Source organism: Lepisosteus platostomus, chromosome 15, assembly GCF_059453375.1.
Source record: "Lepisosteus platostomus isolate fLepPlt1 chromosome 15, fLepPlt1.hap1, whole genome shotgun sequence".
In the NCBI taxonomy this organism is placed as follows: domain Eukaryota; kingdom Metazoa; phylum Chordata; class Actinopteri; order Semionotiformes; family Lepisosteidae; genus Lepisosteus; species Lepisosteus platostomus.
The window spans coordinates 18,522,375-18,549,568 of record NC_142625.1 but is presented as its reverse complement, the minus strand read 5'-3'; the positions used below and the strand labels follow the sequence as shown (position 1 = coordinate 18,549,568).

The 27,194-nt window shown below is 41.2% G+C and overlaps 2 protein-coding genes across 2 annotated transcripts in view; one reads left to right on the top strand and one right to left on the bottom strand.

Annotated features, from left to right (window-relative positions):
- LOC148648133 (brefeldin A-inhibited guanine nucleotide-exchange protein 2-like) overlaps positions 1 to 9,664 on the bottom strand; it is a 44,494-nt gene extending 34,830 nt beyond the window's left edge. Inside the window, exons 1-7 of the mRNA XM_088607420.1 lie at positions 9,377 to 9,664; positions 5,899 to 5,929; positions 5,094 to 5,217; positions 4,495 to 4,641; positions 3,667 to 3,846; positions 1,644 to 1,908; positions 975 to 1,061 (exon numbers count right to left, since the gene is read on the bottom strand). Coding sequence (XP_088463546.1) covers positions 975 to 1,061; positions 1,644 to 1,908; positions 3,667 to 3,846; positions 4,495 to 4,641; positions 5,094 to 5,217; positions 5,899 to 5,929; positions 9,377 to 9,509 — 967 coding nt within the window. The 5' untranslated portion in view covers positions 9,510 to 9,664. The remainder of the gene's footprint in view (positions 1 to 974; positions 1,062 to 1,643; positions 1,909 to 3,666; positions 3,847 to 4,494; positions 4,642 to 5,093; positions 5,218 to 5,898; positions 5,930 to 9,376) is intronic.
- Positions 9,665 to 13,109: 3,445 nt separating this feature from the next.
- pard6b (par-6 partitioning defective 6 homolog beta (C. elegans)) overlaps positions 13,110 to 27,194 on the top strand; it is a 41,686-nt gene continuing 27,601 nt past the window's right edge. Inside the window, exons 1-2 of the mRNA XM_088608115.1 lie at positions 13,110 to 13,462; positions 26,358 to 26,580. Coding sequence (XP_088464241.1) covers positions 13,400 to 13,462; positions 26,358 to 26,580 — 286 coding nt within the window. The 5' untranslated portion in view covers positions 13,110 to 13,399. The remainder of the gene's footprint in view (positions 13,463 to 26,357; positions 26,581 to 27,194) is intronic.

Genomic DNA, 27,194 nt, shown 5'->3' with positions numbered 1-27,194 from the left:
GCTAGTCTAAGGCTTAGCCTAATGAGTACAATGAGTTGAATTTCTTCAATACAGGATATACGAGATGTCTTTTGCAGTTTTCTTGAATACAATGCAAAAATTACAGATGCTGACAGATTAGAACCTGGATTGCAGATTTTTTTGTACATCATTAGCATTATGAAAGTGCAATTAAACTGTCTCTTCAAAAAAACTGTAAATGAAGGTAACCAATCCGTCCTACAACTGCCTGTTATTTTTACCTGGCAGGAAAAATCACCTTCCTTTGGCAAGTCAGAAATTATAGCATCACTACTAAAAATAGTTTAGGTTATTGCTAAACTTAATTTTTTTTTTATGGCTCACGAGTTTGCATTGAATACTGATTGTGAAGAGAATGTGACTTTATGATAATGTTCTGGAGCATGAACGCCATGCAGAGAGAATATTAGGCAAACAAAATACTGTGTGGGTACTGAAGATGCCTTTTTGATAAATGAGATACCACCATCTGAACTGGTCAAGGTAGCAAGGTTATACTTCTGATGCTACCTTGCAGTCTGAGAGTCTCTATGACAAGTAACACACTCAAAACACAAACAATGCCATGTGCCAATTACAAAAAAAAACAAAATGGCGTAATATAGAGAGCAAACAGGATTCATGTTTTACATTTTACAGAACTCTGGCCTAAGGATTTGGAACAGCCAAGAGTACCATCCCCTCCATTTAAAGCAAGCAGGGGTACTCCTGGCTTGATCACGAAGAATCACAGGCATAATTGGGAATTTGCTGAAAACACACCCCTTAACTGACACCAGAAAACACTATATAGTGGAGACTTCTCAATGTATGGAACACATGATCAAGCCAAACATGGGGAGTTATTTTTCATAGTTCTCCCAAAATAAATAACTTAGTGAAATACCACAAACTGACTCAATAAAATAATCAGCTTTGTCCTCATTCTAGCTTTTCCTTATTTTCTTACTTACCTTTTCCAGGCACTGGATCAGATTGCTGTACCTCCCCTGCAGGCTCTGCGTCAGCATGTGGTTCTGTCTTAGGAACCTCAGGATTTTCTGGGAAGAACAAGATGAAGTTCAGCTAGGAATAAATCCTAACCCTTGTGTACTGTCATAATAAATTATCAGGATTTAATCGCTTACAGGGCAAAGTGTGACACAGCTAAAGCGATCTATATTCTAAACAATATCTAGTCCAATCCCTTTCAATTTGCTCCTCCGTAAAACCTTAACACAATCAGATCCTTAGTTGTTTAATCAGACCTGCTAATTATCATACAATTAAGGACAAGAAAAAAAAAGAAAATCCATATGAGCACTGCGCTGTTTACTACATTGATTAACCTGCTTAAGAGAGAATCGCTACTAAATCCAGTTCAATAAAATGGAAGAAAAAACACGAAAGTATGTTTCCACTTGTATGGGTAACCTGATTTAGGAAACCTGTAGAAACTGCTTCTCAATCATGGAAAAAAGTCAAATTAAGCACAGCTGCTTGAGTATTTGTGAGTGCTAGGATCGTGCCCAGCGGGGTAAAAGGCTTATGAAACTAATCCCCAGTTTCCAAACACTTGCTGGAGTGGCTCTAAGGTTTAGGATCCAGAGCTGGAAGCTGTGGGCCGGTGATTATACACATGCCTTGTGACGGATCAGAGGTCCGGTCCTGGGCCTCGCCAGTCCCCGAGCTGCCTTCTACCGGCTCTCCGTTGAGATGCTCCGAGGATCCCCCTGCGGGCAGCTGGGCGTCGGGCGCGGGCTCGCTCTGCGGCTCGGGAGGCTGCCGGTGCTCCGGGTGCACAGGGGCGTCGAGCCTGGGAGAGCCAGCGGGAGCCGTAGGGATGGGCGACTGCCGTGCTTGGTGCTGCCAGTGTCTCGCCTTCTCCAGCTCACGGGTTTCCAGGGTCTGGCACAGGGGGAAAGGACAGGAGAACCAATGTGAGCAAGTGCGGGCCTTCTCTCAGCACCATTTCTATAACAAAAATAATTCCTTACACTTATACAGCTCTTTTCTGGACACCCCAATCAAAGCACTTGACAGGTAATGGAGAATCCCACTACCACCACCAATGTGCAGCCCCACCTGGATGATGCGACGACACTCAGTACGTTCACCACACATCAGCTATTAGTGAGCAGGAGAGTAGAGTGATGAAGCCAGTTCATAGATGGGGATTATTAGGAGGCCATGATTGGTAAAGGCCAGGGGTGAATTTGGACAGGATGCCCTAGGAACCTTCTACAAACCATTAAAATGAGCAGAGCATCAACTCTGTATCAACAACTGTTACTGTAGGCTCACTTACAACTGGAGCTCAGCTTTACACCTCAACCACAGACCTGAAGACAAGATATTTTAATAACTTTGATGCTAAATACCTTTAGTTACACCTCAAAAAGTAAAATATAAAGTCAAGGCTTGTGCTGGCAATCTCATGGTAACAAGGCTCAGCCTTTCAAGAACCACTCAACTGCAGGTCTCGCATGAAATATCTAACACAAGCATGTCAGATTTATCAAAGCACCTTCATGTTTAAGGTGGAACACTAGATGCATTTACGGCTGCAGGTTTTCTTTTTAATTATTCCTCGTTGGCCAATACAGCTTCATGTACATGTCTCAGAATCTTAAAATTGAAATGTCATTGATCTCAAGGGTGACATGGTTTCTGCTGTTTCAAACATTTTTGAAAATATTAAAGATTCAATGCTTTTTTGTCAGCACTTAGCACACACTGCTTTCTGTTTGCACTGCATCTTCATTTGAAAATTAAAAATCCCATTTAATTAGAACAAACATCAGCTTTTCAGGGATGCATCCCAATCCATAGAGAATGAAAAATTAATCAACTTCACTGTGCCGCGGAGAGTTAAGTGTTAACCAAGTCCATCGCATAATGTACTACAGTATATAGTACATATGGTCAAAAGACATAAGAAACTCTCTCTCATATGATAATTAAGGTACTAATGCTCTGGCTTTAAGCCAGACATCTAGACCAAATAAAATAAGCAAATTCGCAAATGTTAAATTTGCAGATGTCGAGACCCTACTGTATTACATTATAGTAACAAGTATGCAACACAACCAAAACAACACTGAGTTAACCTTTCCTATACAAACCCGCGAGTCGAAAGCTTATGTTGTGCATAGCGTAAAAACATGCACAGTGTATACAATTTGTAAATTATACTACACATAAGATATTGGTGAAAAGAATATTTTTTTAAATGATGCACACTCCTTCCATCCATCCATTCTCCACCTGCTTGGCAAAGAAATGGGCAAAAGGCAGGACACAGAATATACGGGATGCCAGTCCATCGCAGGGCAGACAGACACAAACACATACACACTCACAGCAGGGCCAGTTTTCCTATTTCTGAATTGTGAGAGGAAACCCAGAAGAAACATATATGAACACGGGGAAGACATAAAAACTCCACACAGATAGCACCCCAAGAACTGAACCCTGGGCCCCAGCTCTGTGCCAATGTGCCACCCAGTGAACACACCCCTGTATGTGAAGGTTCAGGATCCTGGGACATGAAAAGTGCTTTACAAACGGCAAGGTATTACTGAGCCACAAGCTGCATAGTTGGTTTCTTGCAAAGTAAGGTGCACGACAGCAACGTGCCACATGGGCCTCAGCACGGTGACTCACTGCCTGGCTCTCCATCCGGGCGAAGATGACGTTGAGCATCTGGGTCAGTGTGGCCTTGGCCGTGGTCTGGTTGATGAGGTTCTTACTGGCCAGGTAGATGTTGTAGCACGTGCGCACGGTCATCAAAATGGTCCCTTCGTGGATCTCGATGTGGGGAGACGTCACCGTGGTGAGAAGGGCCTGCAAAAGGAATAACACTCGCTACAAAATGTCCTGTTCGCGTGGGCATGAGGTGGCAGACACGACATTAATATTTGGGAATAATAAATATATTTATTTATTAATCCAGTGTGTTTAAAAAGACTTCAACTGCGTATGAGACGGAAATCTCTCTTGTACTGAGCACTATCTCAATGGCTCAGAAAGCACGCTGATGGCTATACTGAGACACTGTTTGTTGATGGACATGTTTAGTGGTTAAAACACCAGAAAGCTGCTAACTTATACTAAGGGGGTTGACAAAACACTCCAGAAATCGACAGTTGAGCTCAGGAGAAGTAGAAATCAGGACAGACTATATCCCCAATTTAGGATATCTGGGGAATTGTTTTTTTTGTTCAACAATCATATGTTAAATTAATATTATGGCATTTTAATGGATATTTATGGATACTGTACCGTTACCATGAAACTCTCCCTCTCTCTTTTAATTAACGTACATTCCCATGTAAACAATGAAAAAAGACGACTCATCACACAGTTCACAAGCAGCTGCAGCAGCAAGTGTCCATGTGTGATGACACATTTTTCAGCTATTTGCTTTAAGAAACTAGCAGTGTTAGAAAGAACATACTGTAAAGCAGTACAGGAAAAATTAAGCAGAAATACCTTAATTATCTGTAACTGGACCCCTTCATCTGTCTGCGGCCCCTGGAAGCAGTTACAGACAGTTTCCACAATCCGGTCTATGAGCCGTTTGCCTGGCGCCCCACTGTCAGGAGCATTGCCTGTTATGTGGCCATAAGCAATCAGCTTCTGTAGAGGGGGAGGAGGGGAGATAGAAGGTTTATAGCAGTTTGTAAGAGAAAAAGATTTTTAAAAAACATGCATGAGTCTTTATAAGTAACTTTCCAATACGTGCTCCGCACCACTGTACACGAGTCTCAGATCAGCACGTAGCCCAGTTGATAGAATACTATAAAAGTCACATGCGATTGTGTTGTTATTATTAGTATCCCCAAGACCCCAAGAGGCTGACTGAGAAAGTAGGGTTAATGACTTATAAATGTTCAGCTGGGTGACAATGCAGTTGACAAGACCTGTATCACAACGAAACATCGTTCAATCAGAACGCAAACCCAAGCAAAAGATCGTCAACAAACACGGCAAGTACAAGTTTCTTCTCTCAGATGGCTATAAGCCCCTTAGGTGGGGAAATGACAGATGAAAACTACGTCAACTGATTTAGGAGAGACGTTGGGCACTACCTGCAAGCAGTCCAGGGAGGTGCTGACCACACGTGGGGATTTCGATTGGCAGGCCAGCTCGAATGGCAGCACATACTTATCTGCTTCGATGTAGTTAGCTTTAGGTGGAACCACACTGCCATCCCTGAGGAGAGAACAGGGAAAAATGAAGCCTGAGCCCGCATTCCCACTTACGACACCAGGATGTTTCTTTTAAACTCCCAAGCCATTTTGAAGAGTTACACCTGGACAACTAAAATCCTTGGATAAAGGTGAATATACCACCCTTATCATCTTAAACAATGTGCCTTTGGGGCATCGAACCAGACACAATCTGATGGCAAATGCATTGAAAAAAACTAGGCAGTGAAATCTATCAACCAGTCCATGGACACCCAGAAGTACACGATGCTCTTTGATGCTCTCAAGGCCAGCACCGTGGTGTACCCACGACCACTGTCTGGCACCTCCAGCCAGTCTTAAAGCAGGGAACAACACACCAGGTGTGGCTTTGTTGTGAAAACAGTTCTGCCCCCAGGCACCTGGATGGCCAGTCAAGAGCATGGCTATAATGCACATAAAAATCTGGACACTTGTGGTCAGATCTGAAAGCTAGAGTGAGCATCAATAGACATTACAGAAATCCTTTCTGTAGTGCATTCTACTAGAATTATATGCTCTAAAAAGCGTCTTAAAAAAGCACGTGACCTGCTTGCACTTAACAATGGCTGGAAACAGAAAGGAAAGGACCAGGGCACTGAAATAATTTCGAATTCAACCGTAATTGGTTACAAAAATAGCATTTCAATGTCCAAAAATGACATACCTTTGTTTTTCCAGTTCTGCTTTGATTTCATCTGTAAAGAAAAGGAGGAGAATAAGCAATCTTGTCACGTTTTCCACAGTGACAGAGCGCACAGAATCGAAAACTCACAAAACAAGGCATCTGCTTTCGGGATACAAAAATCACGGGGATTCATTCCAATGTAATCAAATTGTTCTTCTTCCACAGAGAATGCTTTATTTATTGCTTCCTTGCTTTATTACTGCACTTGAAAATGATAAAAAAGCTTTTCTTGGACCACAAAACGTGTCCCAGAAGGACCTACACAGACACTGCTTGGAGGATTAAAAGCCTTGCTTTGATGACCACAATCAGCGTCACAAAGAGACTGGAATTAATCGTATTCAGTAAAGCAGTCTAATTTAAAATATATATATATGGATTTAAATCCACATTGAATATCTTGCGCAAGCAACTAACCAACAACCATTCTTTGTACAAAGGCAGTAGAGTACTGAAAATCTGACCCTTTGGTTCAATAACAAAAATCACACTCACACCAGGGCCAATTTTCTCAGAAGCCAATTAACCCACCAGCAGCATGACTTTGGAGTGTGGGAGGAAACCCACACAAACAAGAGAAAAACATACAAACGCCACACAGACTGCACCCTGGGAATTGAAACCAGTGCCCCACAGGCAGAAACTAACTACTGCAACACCATGCCACCCTGTTAGGTAAGATAATTTAAAAAAAAATGAATTCAGGGTGACAAGTGAGTAAAGGAACTCTTCACATAATTGTATACAGTAACCTTTTTTATTCTGACCTGTAAGTTACATAAAAAATGTTTTTTTACTTCCTGGATTCGGATAACACCCACATTAGAGCAATCTGCCAGCTCTCAGGCTTGAGATGAGAATCAGATTTGCTCCACTCATTTCTATAATAAATGACCTCCTGGTCCACAATGCAAATACAGGCAGGACAGACAGGACACTGACACAGACATTGTAGACAGGATACACCTAATGTAACCCACACCTCTCATGACCTGAGCATCATTGCAACACTCGTTGGCCATCCAGCCTGCACAGATGCTAGTAGCCAACTGATCTACACATCTCACCCAGCTGTTTGCTGAAAGAAGTCAGGGTATTGACATCAACCTCACAGCCGGACAGTGGAAACCCACAACCCTTTGCGTAAACAAGGATCTCCTGTTTTAAGTATTTAGCTCACTAGCAAGCCTGCTTTGCTATTGGCTGCTCAGGGGCCCAGCCCTGCTTTACTGGAGATAAATTACCAACTTAGTAGCAAGCAGTGAACCAACAGGGGATAAGAGGGGAGTGACGTGTTGAGATATCAGACTATTAAGGTCTTAAATGGAAAAAGCAAGCACAAACTAAGAGCTAAATTAAACCAGCAGGAGAGAACAAAATCATCACTGCTTTCATCCAATGCACTTGAAATCTATTTTTACTTGACATCTGCTTTAATATACAGAATGCTTAATTTATACTTTCATTTCTTTCCTTAAAATTCTTCCTTTTAGAATTCCATCTGCTGCCTCTACTCTTCAGGGCTTGATAATCCCCTCTTTTGCTTTCATCTGCGGGCCTGACCTGTTTATTAACCACAGCAGAATCTAAATTACCCAGGTAAATTGGAAAGAGTAACGTCAGAGTCAGACCCCAAAGAACAAACCTTTATCTTATACATAACCTGTGCACTGAATCCTGAGGAGCACTCCTGAAGTATTTCAGTACATTTACACAATAGTTGTCTGGCTCTGTTAGCTTCTGTCTGTTAAAACATGAGCAGCTTCAATGACGAATGAAGCAGGCTTCTATAGCAAAACCATGAAATGACCAATCATTCTTATACATGTTTAGCTCCTAGCTCCTGATTTCCAAAAATGGTAATAATTTAGAAATATGATTCTTCTTTCCATTAAATTTTTCTTTGTGAGACAAAATCAATCTACATCAAGTACCAAAGGAAACTTTGCTTTCAAGCTGCATTAATCTGGACAATTCACATTAAACTACTTTTTGCGTTTCTATCGGGAATCTATTCAGCGGTGATTCACGCAACAGCGGATTTTGTTAATTTTCAGACTTCACACTTTGCTGACATCAAAAAATTAAATTTGAGCACGACAGGTCTCCATTGCAGCTTAGTCGCCAATGTAATTTGGAGGCATCTAATGTGAGAACTGACATCAAGCTTTTAAGATCCGAAAGCTACACAACTGGTTGAAGTTCTAGTAAAGCAGCAAAGACGGGTGACCAGAAAACACGCAAGAATTCCAAGATCTTAGTAATAAAAAAAGAATGAAGCAAAAACCATGCCTTGATATTTACAAACCACAATTCGCTCTCATTTTTAAGAAGTATTACGCATCATATTTTCGAAATAGCTGCGAATCAATGGTTTATTTCCGCGTAATCTCACTGGGTTAAATGCCAGATACAAAACCTACACGATGTCTACTACAAACGCGTAGATGTAAACACAGAGCAATGGGTAACAGCACGAAAGCTGTCGTCTGTTTTTTTTCTTTTAATGTAACAACATATAAAAGATCAAATTTCCTGGGAAGGGAATACATGACGGTTAGCATCCGTGCTCGTGTGCAGATTGCTGGAGGAGGCGTGTAAAAGTCTCTCGGCACTGCAGAAGAAGCTCAAAGCTCAGCTGTCAATCACAGCACTGCCTCGTCTCACCTTTTGAGCGAGTACACCTGTACTGTGAGAGTCGGCCTCGCCTCCTACGGAGAAGGAAGTGGAGTCACTGATGTGCTGTGATGTGAAACTGGAATTCCAAACACCTTAACTCTCAATACACCGCGTTCGAGGCCCCAGCGGATAAGTTCATTCAGTAGGTTGTGTTTACAGGAATGCACTGACTGCAACGTAATTTTCCGCCTACACGATTGTCATAAACACGCCATCCCTTCGGTTAATAATAGGAAGCGCCACGTTTCACCAGCGCCATAAAGAATTAATGACTCGGATACAGTTCACGGCTGAAGAATCAGTTACCTGCCTGCCACCGGAGATCCAACAAATGAAATGGCCACTCGAGACACGGCGATTGCTGAATAACCAACCCCATTTTAACTCGTCATCTTATACGAGTCAACTAAACTCCTTAAATAATCTATTCGCTGTCAGTTTCGTTCAGGAGAGTTGTAAACTCTCGTTTTAATAGAGTTTATTACAAAGACACTAAGTGTAAGTATCGATGTAAACACGTTTTGATTTCAAGTCATAATCAAGCTTTCATCAGATGCTCATCTGAAAAGATTCCAGTCCTTTAAAACGAGTCTTCTTAAAATTGGATGCAGCTTAGCTACCCACAACCGGATAGGCCCTCGGCTTTTACCCCTTTCTTTAGCACACAGGATGCGCTCCCCATGTGAAAATCTTTATTAACACCTTCATTCAAGACCGGTTATGGCTCAGAAGCATTATAAAAAAATAAAACAAACTCATAAACCTAATGGTTATTTACCTAGTGCTACCTGACAGGCTTTCCTTAGCTGACTGTGCTGAGCTCGCTTCACCTCCTTATCGGACAGGATTTTCTCTAAAGCCCGGGACAAAAACATGCTCTTGGTTTTGCTGCTTTCCTCCTTCTGTTGCATTGCTTTCCGTGCTTCAGATCGCCATTGCCAACGGAATCCCACGCTCCGAGACGGTTAAACGGCATGAATTAAAACTCCACAAGGAGAGTGAAGGTATACGGAGCTGCTACCTCAGCACTGCGCCGCCATGTTGGCAACATCTCGTCACGTGACTCTCAGCTGCTTCCATTGACGTAGAGCGGCCGGGAGCTCCAGCTCAGTAAATGTGAATTTGCATGGGGTAGGTTACACGCTGCACTTTTGGGACCTTTTAGCAATATCTCCGTGTTGCCACTGAAATCCTTGTTATTTGCTTAAAGATTGCTCTCGGACTTAGAAGATAAACCTCCCTAAATGACGTTACTGTCACTGACGGGGACAATGTTAAGGAGTCTTGTGGTCAAGTGTAGTTCTGTCATTTAAAATGAGTACTTGTGGTTCAATAAATAGTTTCCGTATCATTGAAACTATATAATTAAGATGTACTACAATTATGTGTTATTTATTAAAATTACGGGTCTGATGTGTGCGAGTGCAATACAGAAGTCGAGCATTTATTGTTCTGCATTTTAAATCCGACTTCTACGATATTATCGGGTTCGTTTGAAAACATCAGGAAAAGCGAATGAAGATGTATGATTTATAAATGTAATGGGATACGTCATATCGCAATTCGGACACAGGTACACTCCATTATAATGCACAAACTACATAGGAGTGCCATTTTCTAAACAAAATGTGATCACGAAGGACGTCATTGGAGCTGTGCATCATTGTCATCATGACAGAGAATGAAGTATTTTTCCTGGAAAATAGTGCTACCTCAGCCTACACAACTACAACAAACGTCACAAGAATCTAATCTGTCAAAGTCAGAGTTTTCCTCTCTGCCTACGAATCATCGACTCGCGCACAATCTACATAAAACTTATGAACGAGAAGACATCAGACCCTCTATCCCGTTCGGTAATAATTGATCCCATTACCTCATCCACCTATTTCTTGAAAGGAGCCAATGTTGTGCCTTCACCTACACGCCAGGGCACCTTGTTACAAACTCCTACCACCCTTCGTGTAAAGAAGGGTCTCCTGTTCTTATCTTTAAATGCACTTTCACTTAGGTTTCTACTTGTGGCATCCGGTTCGCGTTTTATTATTTCTTCTGAACAATTCCACTGAGCACCTTAACTTTTTATGATTTTAATACCTTGGTCAGATCACGTTTTTAGTCTTCTGGATGAGAAATTTCCATATTAAAGCAGGAAGTGGATTAAATGTATTATAGTAAAGCGAAACATTGAACTGTATTATTGTACAGTAAAATGTCTACACATCTATACCCATTTATAGATTTCTACTAACCCGTGATTACAATAACGTTTAGCGTGTCAGTGCAGGACATTCTTTTAAATTCGAAATCTTTAGGCGATCTGGGATTAATGAAGTTCCAAACGAAGGTTCGGGATCACCAGGCTCGCCCATTTCCGTTCACCTCCGTGGAAATATCCCGATTCGTGAACACCTCCACTCTCTCCTTATAAGCGCGCACTGCGTCCTCCGCCCCAGTATCACCCGAGAAGCGGCAGGCCTAACCCTCATAAAACTGGGAGGCTCTGGCATCCTCTCTCGTCCTTACTGCCAGGCTGAGGTCATCTCAGGCGCACAAATCAAGACAATAAATCCATAAAATTCAAATGACCTCTCTGGATTGATTAGGGTTTGGTGTGACAAGGGGTGGTAGTTTCAGATAAGATCCAGAGGATGGCGGTAAAATTAAACAGAAAGACAACCTAACTAAATTTCTTTAGTTTTCGCGTTTTATTTCAAGTACTCGACCATTCCCAGATACCCCTAAATACTGCTACCAAGACGCGGAAAGTTTCCCCCCAACATAATACAATATACTTTATTTCCTAGTTCAAACGTTTGGCATGTCTGTGACCATTTAATACTCTTTTCGCAGGATTTTCTGGCATTAAGAGTAATAATGATGGGGCTTGCTAGGTGTACTTCGTTTCTTACCTACTGTAGGTTTTTCGTCCCGTGAATAGAATCAGCAGACGTCGTGGAACTGTGGAGTACTGGAAAATGGCAAAAGTTCTGTGTCTTACTGAGAACACTGTGCGGTACTCAGTTCTGAACGGAACTTTGCAACTTTAGAAAGGAATCTGGCACTGGGGCTAGAGACGTAAACACGACATAAATAATAAAGCTCATTTGGTCTGGAAAATAATTTATAATGTGGCAATTTGATTCGGATACCCGTGGTCTTAAAAAGTACTGTCAAAGTCTATCCCGACTGAGTGAATCAAACAGATTAATAAAGAATCGCAGAAAATAGGGCACACACGTCATTCAGGCGCCAGGACCCCCGGAACAACCCCCCGTAATATTTTTGAAGACATGGAAGCTATCTAATAATGAAATGGGCAGCAAGGCCTTTCAGTTATACTCTTCTCAACCTGCTCAATCTACTGTCTTTTTCTTTTACACAGTCATGACAACCCAAGAAGCGACCAAAATCAACACGATGGGGTGTGATGTGTGAAACCACGTGTTGATTTTTATCGGGTGGCACTGGGCTAAAAGAAAATGCTGCCTAATATCTCCCGAGGAGAGGAGAGTGACTTATACAGGGACACAGATGAGTTACATGCAAGAATTTAAAATGGGTAATTGACAATTGTACAGTAACAAGAGCCCCTCTTGCTTTCTTCTTGAAACAAAACAACGTATATCGGCATAAATTAAACCTGCTTTGACTTGTGTTCACAAACTGTTACAGCATTTTATCCTGGCCGATTTCCCATAGTCATGAAATACTGATCCATTCGGAAAATAACAGAAAATAGGAGCGATGTATCTCACATTACAGAGTGTGCACGACTGCTGCACAACATTAAAAGGGATACGTGGAAATTCCTGCATTCCTGTGGTTTATATCCTTACATATTTCCACACGTATATTGTTCCTTCTATGTTTTTCCTTTAAATCAGATCTGGAGGGTATTTGCAAACACATTGATATTTATTTAATAACTATACATATTAAAATATGGTATTGTGTACAATATGATAGAAAACAATTCGAAAATATTTTCACAGATATTGTAAACGAGAGGGACGCAGCTGCTGTATTTGCACGACGCTTGTTTCCAAGACATTGTTTACAGTTGTTGCTTGTTTCCACTGTTAAAAGGAAAATGTCAGAAGGAAGTAACAGCCAGTTGGGATATGTTGTGAAAACAATTTGCTTGTGTGCTGAAATAATAATAAACATCTTCCTTTTAAAAAGTGAAATAATGTTATTAAATGTGTTTTCAACTTTGAACAGACAACAAAATCCAGTAAGAGGGTGTCTGTTACAGCCGGCCGTCCTCTTCTGCTGGAGTTTTAAAGCATCATGTGCTTTATAGAGTTATTTGCATGTACAGAACAGACGCGTGCGGGACAGCGCTCCCCGGAAAGGAACGAGTGCGCGCAAGACGACCGCCGCGGACCTGAGAGGCAGAAGCGCGCAGCATTGTACCGACGGGAGCGCGCGTCGCCGAAACGAGGCTGCCCTGGAGCCGTTTCCTGGGTGCGGATTGCGTCACCGCCGAGGCGCTGCGAGTGTGCGTGTGAGCGAGCGAGCGAGCGAGCGAGAGAGAGAGAGAGTTTGAAAGCAGGTTGTTGTCAGGCGGAGGCGACCAGAGCGAGCTTGCAGGAGAGGGAGACGTTGCGAGAAAATACCGAAACTGGCACAAGACGCGCGTGTGTGCGTGGGGGTGGGCTGGTTACATTGCAATACCTGGATTACAGCGGACCCACTCTCCCGCGGATACAAAACAGAGGAGTGAGCCGGACCAGCGGGGGCACCAGCCCTGGGGAGGGCGAGACTGACAAATAACAGGGTGTCCTGGCGAGAAAAGATGAATAAAAATCACCGAGTGCCGAGCAGCCGGACTCTGAGCGCCGTGGAGGTGAAGAGCAAGGTGCGTACGGCTCAACGGGCCACTCCAGACCTGCGTGTTGCGGCATTCCCGGGTCGAACCGAGCCTGCCCGGGCTGCTTCCGTGGGTGACGGCGCACCTTCGGTCTCTTGTGTTAGGTATTTAAAAGTTGTCCCGGATCCCCGCTCCCAGGAGAGCAGGGCAACGGGCCACTTCAAACCTGCGTGTTGCGGCATTCCTGGGTCGAACCGAGCCTGCCCGGGCTGTTTTCCGTGGGTGACGGCCGTGGAGAGTGACCGGCCGGCGTGGTCGCGCAGGCTGGACCTGGCCGCACTGACCCTCTTTCGGGCTCGCAGGACCCGTAACTAGTAACACAGCCGGCGACGGCAGCGGGCTCAGTTTGCCTGCGGGTAATTAAAAAATAAAACAACAACCTGATCGGGTCGTGTAAATCGACCTTCGACTTCCAGCAACAAAACAACAACAAACCCAGTCGCCTTGGCTGGCAGCTGTGCGCTACGGGAATTACAAGAGACGAGGGTCGCCCCGAAGGGTCTGTTGTAGTTGAAGCGTCGCCTAGTTTAAAGACACCCGATGCTTGATCATCGATAATGTCACCTGGCGCTGCGTTTTTACGATACTTCCAGCCAAAGGGCTTAGTTTGTAAAACGTTTCTTTTGCGGGGAACGCGGGGGAACTCGGATTTTCTGTTCTTTGAACTTGAGCGCTTCTGCACTCATTTGAGCCGATGCTGTCCTGCAGGTTTTAGGTCTCCGATGTATCTTTTCATGGTGGGGGGAGTCTCTTAGCCTGCTCTTAATCTTCTTTCATTCTTAAATCGAGCAATATCGGACAAAGACGCACTTCACAGGACGTTCCCCAAACAGCTGTGAAACTTTCCACCTCCCTCGACACCACACTCCTTAAAACCGTTGAAGAAACACTTTTTTTTTATCGGGCTCTTTTTGTTTGTTTTTGCCCCACGCAATGGAAAGGGAGTTCGGTAGCACTGTGTCACAGTTCAGATTAAATCGCTGTCCTGACACGGTGTGCGCTTTAAAGAACATGTTGCTACGGTTATTGTCGCTGTAAACTTCATGATCACCACTTATTGATGGCTGCGCCCTGGCGCGTACGGCGTGAGATGGAAACAGAATGTGAAAATGTAAAAGTGACAAAGTTTCACACTCTTTTTTTAAGGCTCGGTTCCTGAGCCATTAAAATAATGTTTCTGTTTTAAACAGTCTTCTTGAAAAGATAGCGGTGAATTTGTACAGGTACCTTGATTTATTGTGCTGAGGTATTTTAGGATTGGTGTCTTATCGCTGCATGTCACACAAATGCAGTAGGGCCATGAGAAACTAACTGCACATCATGCTCTCTTAAATGTATTTTATTATCTTAAAGGATTTAAAACACACCTGTAACAGTGGTGTAGAATTCTTATTTTTATCCCGTCCCTCGTTATGCCCAATTCCTAACTCAAATCTCAGTGCTTTCTCACAGCTAAATTATATTTTAAAGTCAAATTCATCTCCAGAATAGAAAGTTGTGCTTTATGATCAGCATGCTTTGGTCAGAATTGTTAAGTGAACCGTCAATATCTTTGGAAATACCACTGGACTTTGATTCAGTGTTAGAATCCAGAGCAGTTAAGTGTTTAGATCTTATTTAAAAATTAGTCTAAGGAGTTTCAAAGACTTAAAGCAGTCCATCTCTTTAGACTAGTTTCACTTAACGACTCTAGTAGTCCTGTGGTGGTACCTCAATTTATCGTGCTCACTTATGTTTTAAGATTGACGTCATATTATCCCTTAACAGAAGCCAAAACAGTAAAATAGGACCACATGAAATGTTCAAATCAAGATCAAACTGGACATCATGCTCTCTTGATTTAAGGATTTTAAACACACCCATATCACCTGCAGCTTTTCAGTTTTCCTAACTCATACCCTAGCAGTGTCCATACTCCAGTAGTAAACTCAATGCCTTCTCAACACCTTCTTTAATTAGACCAAACTTCACTTCCAAGATAGGAAATACTTGTTTTTAATGAAGCAGTTTTATTAAGAACTGTGTCCGTTGGGCTTATGAGCTCCTGAAACAAAACACGTGAGGAAATTGAGTATGTACTTGTCTAATGTTGTTCAGGGTTCAGACGCTGTTTGTAATTTGTTAGTTCTAGGATTTTGTTTGTGTTGCTGTTAGTTCTTTCCAAGTAACAAGTCTCATTACTTATGTCTTGAGTTGCAGGTTGGGCCCATCATAAATTCTTGGGTGGGATTGAATTTAATATTACACCTAACAAGGGTCAGAACCGCCCAAAAAAGCCCATCGCAAATTTTAAACGGACATTAATCTGACCACACTCTCTCTATATATTGGCTTTTTAAACACAACTGTGATGCTTGTTTTACTCCACGCGTTGTGGTTTTTCAGACGCTTTCCCGACCTCAGCCCAAAACCAAACTCTACCCTCAATGCTGTCTGAAACACTTCCAGAAATGAAAATGCTACTTAACAGTAAAAACAATTTGGTCAGAATTATGGTAAATTGACTTATCTATTTGAAAGTATCATTGGACCATTTTGGTTCACTTTTTTTTGTTCCAAAGCATTTTATGGAAAACTGAAAACTCTTTTTTTCCCCGTTTTTCTTTTGTTTCAGTTTAGTTTCATAGCACTTCAATATGTAACTGTAAGATTTGCTTAACAGAAGAAAAGATCACGTTGGCTTTGTGTAAAAAATGAAACAAACATTAGATGTCATTCCCATATTACTGTCATAATATTATCCATTGGCAATACATATCCTGAGGGTTTTTCATAGATCTGATCAGAAGCTTGACGTTGCAGTATTTGGTTCAAGAGCTTATTTACCCAATAATGAATGTCTAACATAGGAAGTTCTGTTTGCATTGGTATTGTGCTTTACATGCCATCCCTGGACCTTTCTATAGGAAGTACCAATTTGATCAGATTTGTTTGTGAAGAAGAGAAGCACAGTCTTATCACACAGTGCCTTAAAATTCGTTGGTTATTACGTATGAACTTGAACTTGTGCACGACTTGAATAAATCACAGTCCAAAATTTATGGTGCAACGGAATATAGTAGGATGGTAACGGAGATCTTTTTGGTTTTTGGTGTAATCTTTGATTATTTATATCTTGAACAGATGACTGGCCCGCTGGCCATTCTGTTGATGAAACCTTGATGATGAAATTGTCAAAAAGTATAATGGAAGCCAGAAAAGTCCTTCAATAAGAATGTTGCCATGCTGGGGAGGGTCAGTTCTTTGCCCAGAAATTAACATCTGCATATTAGGTGTGTTGTTTTCTGAATTTATGAGAACGATTATTACTTAGTTCAGCACATTGTAATGTATTATTATTGGCACAGAAAGTTCAATGAAAGTGTGGCTCTAATCTTAACAGGAAAGCATCTATTTGCTCAGCAGAATTAAGGTTTTTGTCATGAACACACCCTGCCTGGCTTAACAGTCGACAAGCCCTCTCCATCTGAAGAGAGGGCTAATAACCAAATTATAGGTGAGCGGTCTATTTTGTTTTGCTCCTGACGGGTTCTTGTTTTTGTGCCTAGTTTATGCTTGGTATAGTCTGTAAGACTCCGAAATCTACTCGAGGAGCGTTTGAAATGTAACCTGGAGGACTTCTGCAGAAGGGAAAAAAACCCACTTGTTTTAGGATGGTTTTGATACATTGTCATCCCCACCTGCTCCTCATAAGGGTTCACTTATTAGTGACTGTTTAGTCACCTGCAGTGCGGAAGCAAGCAAACTAAATGTCTAAAGAAGCAAGCCGATCAGTTAAAGAACTGTAGCACATTGCTAACTAATCCAAAGCTGTATTTCAGAATGCAAAGAAAGTGTTGATAGGTGATGTAGTAATGCTGAGGTTGAGTCAGTGCATCAGTCTGTTCTTGGTTTGTATCAGTTGATCACTGTCAGTTCTCAAAACCGTGCATTGATTTAGTTTAAACCAAAATCGAATAATTTGTTTAAATCAAGTACTTCGTTTAAACAACTAACTTCCCGTTGCATTGCAGTTTAACCCAATGACTGTTTGATTTGAATTCAATGTGTCATACCGATGTATACAGCCTGCCAGTTTAATTGTTTTTGCCCTGCTGTGTTGTGCTCTAATCTAGTGCAGCACTTATTCTTTTAACAGCGTTCAGCCATCATTCATCAATCTTTGTGGAAAGCAATTTGATGACAATGCAACTTTTGACATCACTGAAACTTTTAAATAATACCTTTTGAATAAACTTGTAAGAGTGAGTCATCTTTGTAGTTTGAAATCACTAAGTAGTGTTTTTGTGGAATCGTATGTTTGCTATTTTATTATGGAAAACATCCCCAATTTCTTTCAGATGGCAGGCATCTAAATCATATGAAGTCCTAAGCTACAGTAGCTTCTGCGAAAATGAGCCATTCTGTCTTGGAAAAAAAGTTAGCTAAAAGACGGTCGTCAAGGGGTGTTTTGAAACTGGTTTCTGTTTAATATAGTATGATGATACTCTTCATTGTATTAATTTAACCTTTTCATAGTCTTTGCATAACCTTATATCTATCAGTGTTTATTTTGTCTTTAGTTTCTTTGTGTTTTAAATTGATAATAACTTGTAATTTGTAGCAATATACAGTATGTAGTGAGAAATACATAAAGAAGCCAAGTTTAGACTTTGTTTTGACCTAATTTTGCCCATTTGATAAATGTCTTTACTAAGACTTTACTAAAACCCAGAGCCAGAGACAGAAGATCATTTTTGACAAAGTATAGAGAAACCAACAAGAACGTCCTTGCATGAGCGTGGTTAGAGCTTTAAAGGATGGCGATTGCCAGTTTGAATTGGGTCTGTGTCCATAAGGTGCTCTAGTCTCCCCTCGACAGCACTGTGGAGCGTGGAGGCTCCTGTGCTGCATTGTCATCTGGCTTTGTCAGAACTGGCTTGGCCTTCCTTCTGATGTCACAGCTCTGCCCTTTCTGCTCCGGGCTTGGAGTGTGAGCAAGCTGCAGCTCATCTGCTGGGCATGTTTCAGAGGGTACGTCCCTGCTGTTTTCCACTCCTCCTGTAAGGTGTAGGTTATGTGTAGTGCTGAGATCATAAACTAGTTCTCTTTATGATATTGCAGACATCGAACATAAGAACGATGAAAGTACTTAGAATTAGTACTGGAAGTGTCTGAATGATTTGTCCTTATAATGATGTATGTATGATTGATTTATATTAGAAGACATTTTCATTAATGTCAGTATTCAGTGCGCAACTGGTTAAATGCCATACTGTACCCAGGTGCCCAGGGTAGGCGGTGGTGGTGTTCCTAGTCACAAAGGGGTCCATAATTGTTGGGAGTGCTTCAGATGGCACACTGCCTGAGCGAAGAGATCTACTACAGAGTTTTTCGTTTTTTCTCTCTGCCATTCCCAGTTCAGCTTTGGTTTTTCTTGTGACCCACCTTCCATAAATCAACACTGCATCGGCAATATAGCATTGGACATCATAGCCATGTCAGCTGAGCATTATGGTCACCATTTAACTGGCCATGTTATCACTTAACATGGTTAGAGCGTCTGTGATCATCTACCGTTTAACAGGACTCGGGTTTAATAAATTTGAGTAATTAAAGTGCATGTCTTTAAGGCAGGTGTAGTTAATATTCTATTTTGTTTCTTTGCTAATTCTGCGTATTTGTTGTGTCACAGGAATAACTGGAATAAGTTATTAGATACATTAAATAGATTGAAGGTGTTGGAGTAGGGAGCTGTGCCAGCATGCGTAGGCTGCAAAGGAACAGGTAAAGGTTCATTCTATGCTGAAAGGAAATGAAAAGAAGCACTACGTTTCAGCTGTGGAGCTTTCTATAAGCATGTGACTGCCAAAACATAGTATTTCTTTTTTTTACCTTTAATCAGGATACACTCTAGACAGGATGCCCGTCCATCACAGGGCACACACAGACAGACTTGCACACACTCACACCAGAGCCAGTTTACTCAGAAACCAGTTTGCCCACCAGCAGCATGTCTTTGGACTGTGGGAGGAAACTGGAGCACTCAGAGCAAAACCATGTGAACACAGGGAGAACATACAGACTCCACACACCCGGGACTTGAACCCGGGCCCCCAGGGCTATGAGGCAGTATTCCTAAGCACTGCTCCAGCCACCATGCCGCCAAGATTTAATTACACTATCTCATAAATTGTCTTAAAATCAAATGAGACTGAACACCTTTATTTCATGAGGTACAAGCTGAATCTTGCCCAGAGTCTGGGGAAAAAAAGGGGAGGGTTTGATAAAACAGACTTTCCCTGACTGCATACTGAGGGAGTGGAGTGCAGATAAGTTTTAGTTTAGTGGAACTGACTGGCCGGGGGCGTATTTTAGTCACAGGAACGTGATCTCATTGCTACTCTTGGTTGGGTTAAAGCAGCTCTTAAGTGTTTTCCTTTATTGTATATTTTAGTGGGAGAGGTGTGTTGATAGAGAGACTTGTGGTACAGGTACTAATACTTTCCTTTTGTTAGCAGGAAGATACAACCTGTTGAAGTATTACGTTGGGCAATGTGCATGTGAAGAGATAACTGAAGTGAAAATTATATGCAAAAAAAAAAACCTGATATCTTCTCTAGTCTGAAGAAAAAGCATTTGACTTTACAACTGATGTTTTTAATAAAGGGTCCTACAACAACGGAAACAAAACGATCGCAAATCTTGGTAAAGTTAGGATATTTTGGCACTGCAATCCCAGTTCTAAATTTTGTCTAAATAGAATGTTTTTTACAAAATATTTATAGAATGACATAAATATGATGTTCACCAACCTTTCCTGTTGATGAATTGCATTTTAGTAACTAAACTGTAGTCTTAACCAAAGCTTGTAACATCCTCACCTAATGGTTAGTTAATGAACGTTTGGTTGGTTTGTTCCATCTGTAGTGCGTTATGGTTCTATTAAATGTCTTATTTTCCCTTTAAGTGCAATTCTGCTTCCCCAAACGGAAGACCACAATTGTTTATCTTTGCTCATTGTTTAACAGAATTACAGTGCTTAATGACAATGCTAAAACTACACAAAGAGCAAATGGTTGTTCATCTGAAGATTAAAAAAAATATCGGAAAGGTATTTCATCCATTGCTGTATGAATTGTTTCGGTGTGAAGTCATTAATTTAAGAAAATGTACACTGTTATGAACATGATTTCCACACAGCTTGTAAGAGATACGTTCTTTCTACATTTGGAGCATACAGTACTTGGAAACAAACTAATGATTCTCTTTAGAGCTGTATACCATAGCACAAACAGTATGCTGACTGGTGCTGTTCTGTGAGTACAGGCTCAACAGCTTCTCCCACGAGAGGCTCATAGACTTCTCTTGCCGCTGTGCCCTGGCAGCAGGACTCTGAGCCGTCACCAGCTGCTCGGCTGGTAGAGAGTGCTTCAGGGGCCTCGGCTCCTTGTGCTTTGTTCATTTTAAGGAATATTCTTCAGGCGCAGTGTCTCAAAGCCAGTGTTGCACAGCAGAACAATCTGAGTGGTAGTTTCAGTCCTGAATTTGAATTAAGGCTGTTTTCAGGCTGGGAGAATTCCATTGTGCTCGTCATTCAGATGAGGTGTTAGGAATAGAGCAAAAGAAGAACTTTTCATAATTCCAGGGACAGCTGCAAATGGCGGTTGATGTTGATCAGTTTAAAACTTTTAATTTAGGGGTTACAGTTCTTCACGTTTCCTATTCTCTTTATTTCCCAGCATCGTCAGTATTATTGATTGATATATCTCGTGAGATATACAGTATACGTGTGCTGTGCTAAGCGAGGTTTTTAGGCTTAGCCTTTGCAGCACCTGTAGTGTCGCCACCCCTTCTTTTTTCCTGAAATGAATTCCGACAGCTGGGGCTGCTGCACAGCACAGAATGTGAGCTTTAGCCCAGTACAAATCAAGGTAGTTGCAGCTTTTATACTGGTTTAATTCTTGTGCCAGTTTGCAATTGAACCACTTATTATGGTGGTGGTAGAGGGGAGACCCCATTACCTGTAAAGCGCTTTGAGTGGAGTGTCCAGAAAAGCGCTATATAAGTGTAAGCAATTATTATTATTATTATTATTATTATTATTATTATCCAGTGAAGGCCAGCTGGTTTGAAGTACTGTGTGTCTTTTCAGGTCTTATTTATACACCCAATTCTTCAGAAGCAAATGGGCTTTATGAAAACCCCAAATGTGGAAATGCAGCACACAGAAATATGTTTTCCAGGTCTAGAGAAGTGGGAGTGGTCGAGGAGTGGTAGCTGTTGCAGAAGGCTGTTGTTTGCAGCCCCTCTTTCATTTGTCCTTCCTGGGTTGTGTCATCTGTGTTGTGGAGACGCAAGTTTCAGAAAGTACCTTGTGTCTTTTGCTAATCCCTGACTGCATGAGGTCACAGTGATATTCAGCAAATCCCTTCTGTCTGCCCATTTCTCTCTGCCTGCACATACTGTAGGCATACAATACCATTTATCCTTGCAGCAAGCTGGGCCAGTCACATAAATGTGCTCGCTTTGTGCTGGAGACGGAAGTGTTCCTTGTGACTGTCTGTTCCTCTGAGTTATAGCTCCTGGAGCAGTGTGGGGTCCTGCCACTGAGAACCATTCTGCTGCTCCAGCCAAGCAGGGCTCCTGCCCCCTCTGCATCACAAATCTCACTGCAACAAAACGGCGCAATTTAGATCTAATTTGTTCCAGCTGTCATTCCTGCAGTAAGGGCGGCTCGCATCCCACACTGAGCTAACACGGGAAGACAAGGGAGCTCTTATCGCAAGGCAGATGGCTCCATTCAAGGGTTTGGTTATATGCAGGTTTACTAGGACCTGGTTGCCTTGTACACAAGCCTGCAGCTCCAGACTCGAGTGATAAGATGTCAGATCTGTTTCTCTTGTACAGAACGTGATCGATGTGAACAGCGTTTAGGAAGAGACCCCTTTGTGACTGGTTGAAAGGACTCAGGCCTTAAACATTTTGAAGACCTTGCTGATGATTTTTTAGTCTTGTTAGCAATATTGAACTCTGCGATTATATACCCAGACGTATGTAAAGACAACTTTCTCTGTTAACTTTTTTTTGTGCTTCGGCTGTACCCAAATTGTAGCATCCTGATTAGTAGTGGGCAGTTGTGCATTTTCAGGTATGAATTCTGTTATCAGTTTTAGATCAAAGAAGAGTTGACTGTTTTTAGTCACTTGACTTTGCTCAAAAATTAATCTTCTCACTTTTTACTTCCTATTTTCCATAGTTCCTTCAAGAAAAATACTAGAGAAATAAGGTTTAACAGCCTTTTATTAGCATAAGAATTGCTTCAGGGAGCCCGTTTACACTGGATGTAACACTTTGGAAAGGAAGAGGATACAGTAGCATTAAAAGGGTGTCAGGGTAAACTGCACTGTTTTGGATGCTGCCCTATGTGTGTGCTTGTTTGGAACATACTCTGGATCTGTGCAGAAGGCATGGCAAGGACAGGATATCAGTCTGAAAGGGAGAAAACACTCCTTTTACTTTGACCTGCCAAACTTGGTTTGGTTGTTTTAGAAATGAATGTGTAAATATATTAATGTTATTTTCCACTTTAAGTATGCATGCATTTAACTAATGTTTGCAATTGGGGGTTTGTATTATTTTTCATTACTGTCATTATTACATTTGGAAATATGTTGCACCTATCTGAGGTGATGTCTATAAACGTAATTTACTATAAAATCAACACAGATGAATGATAATATACTGTATATATTAACATGATAAATATTATTTTAAAATTACACCTCGTTCTCATACTTTGATAAAATACATCAGTTGTCATTATATAGTCAATCAAAAACCAGAAACACAAGTTTGTGTTGTGTAATTACATGTAAAAACAAAGTTTCCTCTAGGGATTTCTTCACCACCAGTTACAAAGATACAAGTTGGCTCACATACTTTACTTGCACTCAAATGTCCCGTCTGTTGACATATATCATTATTGTAAACATAAAAATAATTATACATTTTAATGTTCATGTGTAGAAGCCGGTTATTTTCAGATTTGCAACCTTTTTTCCTGATTCTTTAGTTTTCAGAAACTGCTGTGAGAGCCTCCAGCGATAGGCGATTAGTATTATTACTGCTACCAATAATAACTGTAAGGAACAGTTAAAACAGCAAATAGGAAAGTGGAACTTCATTGTCCTCTCCAGCAGCAAGGATCCAAATCCAGCTGATTGAAGGAGACTGGTGTAACGTACCATGAACAATTACTCAATACATTATTCTTTTGTATTATATTTTTTTGGTTTATACTCTTAACCAAAGAAGTATTTGTTCTGCTGGGAACTGAGCTGCAGGAGTCCAGGTGAGTTGCCTCCCTCAAGGATTCAGCAGCAGAGGTGATCCCAGAATCAGAACCCACAGGCTTCCACTTCTAGTTGTAGAAGGTCTGCAGTGCAGATGCACTGCATTAATCTTTTTTGTATATCCTTTTTTTTAAAAAAACCTCGCAAATTGTCAATTGTTTAATCTAAGCACGTTACAAAGTTACATTGCTATAAATTCACGTCACAAAACTATGGACATAGACTTCTAATTACATGTGTACTTCATTTCATTTTTCTTTATGATGCTCAGGTTCAAGAGGGGGTAAGTGTTGTTGCAAAGGCCTTCCATATAAAGATTTTAAATTAAAAAAGAATCAAGATGTCTGATCTGTCATTAACATTTAACATTTTTCCATTCTGAATATCACCTGGAACACTGTCTTCTATAGTATAAAAAACATGTGAACATGAATTTAAGAGCCATTACATTTTACACTCCTGTAATTGACATTTATATGTGCTAAATATGCATTTAACCAGTATTCTGCACACACCACATTTAGGAATGTGCCCTGGCAGTCTGTGATATTCTCGGTTACAAATGGGAATGAGCTTTAAAAAAAATGAGAGAACTTACAAACAAGACTTAGCACATCTAGTATTTTTGATACCTTGTAGTGGAAAATAAAATTGACGAATTCTTCCTGTCACTTCTCCCAGTGATTTCAGAGTTGGCGGCAGGTCTCCCCGTCCTCTGTGCAGGGTCTCCCGTTAAGGAACGGAAATCACTCAATGTGCACTTTTACGTTTAAAGAATCCTGATCCGAGTCGGTAGTGCCCGGGCAGGAATGTATGCTCCAGTATGTGAAGGACATATAGCTGTAGAAAGAAAATTGAAACAAAGTGTAAGCAATTCAATTGATGAAGCAGGCAAATAATTTGAGACAGAGGTTCTGCTAAGATGTTTCTGAATAAGCAGGCATTTAGGAATAAAAATTTGTCACAGAGAAAATAAGTTTGGAGGTTAAATTCAAATTGCATAAAGATGGGTTTTAATATATGCCTCTAATTATAAGTTAGTTTTGCAAGGTACTAAAAATGTAAATTTTTGAGCAGAACATTTCTTTCTTAAATGTATTATTGTAAGTTCATGGAAAAAATGATCTCATTTAAACTTTTAAATAAGCTTATTTGTAGTGAACTTGTTTTGACTTATTACAAGAGCTGAATCTGTTTTTAAAAATGTTAGCTTCTAACTTTCTTTTGAAGAACTAAGTGTTTTTTTGTCATAAATTCTTTTAAAATGTGTACGGAAGAAAATAAGAGTGTAGCTGTAGCAGTGTGAATTTCTACACCGAGCTGCTCTGTCGAGTCTGTCGCTTGAGCACACAGACCTTAAAGAATAAGGAGATGTTTTTGATATGCCCCTTCTTTTTCTAAGAAGCTTCCTTGCTAATTCATTCATTCACTGTTGCCTTTGTTACACACCTGTTGGCAGGTCCATCCCTCCAGTTTTGAAAAAGGCTTACTCCAGTACAGGGTCATGGTCAGCATGGGAGCTGGGCAGGATCCACCTTGGACAGGGTGCCAGTCCATTACTGTACTGGGAAACCATGCTGACAGTATCTTTTTCCACACCCCACCACATTCCGTGTTTATTTTTAATTCACAATGTCGAAAGCGACCTGGGGCTTTATTGGAGGAACTTCCTTCTTGTCAGTGCATTTTTAATTCCTCCCTGTATGGATTTCCAAAGTTGGTCAGAGTGTGGTGATCTGAAGAGTTATCAGATCCCAGGTTGCATTTTATTAGCTGTCTGTGACGTGGCTGGTGTTTTAGATTACTTCTTCTCCTGGCCATTAAAATCTCGACAGTGGGCCTGGAGAGGGATAGGAGATTGTGGAATATTCCATCGTCACCATTGTGTAATTCCGCTGGGTGTGGAAAGTTTCTAAATGGGTAGGTAGGTGTAGCACTGAAATGCTAGTGAGTGCCTATGGTGTTAGTACAGCTGTGCTATTAAAGATATCTGAAATATGTGTTTTGTTTATTTAATCTGTGAACACCCTGTTAATGTAGTAGAGCAGTAAAAAATTAGATCACGTTTACTGTTGCATACCTCTAGATAAGTACCTTCAAACAGGAGACACTTGGGATTTGTATTAAAGACTTTTCATATTGTATAGAGTCAATTGCAGTATACCTACAGTTTTATGTGTTCATTTCTATGTAAATATGAAGGAGCACAAGGAGCTTGACTTTCCATGGATAGCAGGCTTTTTCATTTCTGTCTTTCCTGTATATCTTATTCAGTTTTCATGGCAGTTTACACATATCAGCACACTGTGCCATAAAGAAAATGCTGACTCGGTGTAACTTCATGGAAATAACCGATATGGAGGTGCAGATATAGCAGCTGCAAAGCCCTGAGTACCGTACCCAGGTTAGAAGGTCGCTGTGGAGTGAACGGCTTAGGTAGAGCAGTGGCATGTTTGCAAGCATCTATATATACCATCTCGAATTATGTTTTTGACTTCAGATAAAAGTAATTTTTACATCTAAATATTTTCATTTTCTTCTGATTACAGTTTGGTGCCGAATTCCGACGGTTTTCCCTGGATAGATCGAAGCCCGGGAAGTTCGACGAGTTTTACGGATTGCTACAACATGTTCACAGAATCCCGAACGTGGATGTTTTGGTTGGGTACGCAGATATTCACGGGGACTTACTACCAATAAATAATGACGACAATTACCACAAAGCAATATCCACCGCCAATCCGCTGCTTAGGGTATTCCTTCAGAGGAAAGGTAAGGCCGTTCATTTGTTCTTCTGTTTTCTTAAAATACAACATGGGGTCTTTCCTGGGCTGCTTATCCTGGATTCTGTTTGAGCCTTTTTAATGGAGGTTTATAACTAAATTCAATAGAAGAGTTCTCCAATAAGGAGGACTTGTAACATTGTTCTTGAGGCAGCAAAAGGCAAGGCCTCATCCTGCTGACATTTTCCGAAACGTTGCCAAAGTTGGCTTCAGTTCATGAATGTGGTCAGGTGTGGCGAATGTTGTGAATGTTTTGTGTAATCGGCTACAAAAAATACCCTAAAGTCCCCTGTAAGAAAATAATGAGGGTTTAAATGACATCTGAGGTTGGAGCAAACACCTGAAGGCCCTCCTACAGGCTGCTTGAGACCTCAGCTGTAGCTCCAGAACTGCTTGAGATTTTCTGAAAGTGGTTGTAAGTTTAAATGTAGCAGGATCAGGCCTTACAGTGAAAGGCTTTTGGACTGAAACTGCAATCTATGTATAGCCTTGCTTTGCTTAGAGCTACAATAAGTGGATACAGTTTGGACTTGCAGCAGAAATCCTAAAGAATACCTCCTGTAAGCTTTTACCTTTTAGTGCCCACGGCAGTTTGAGCTCACT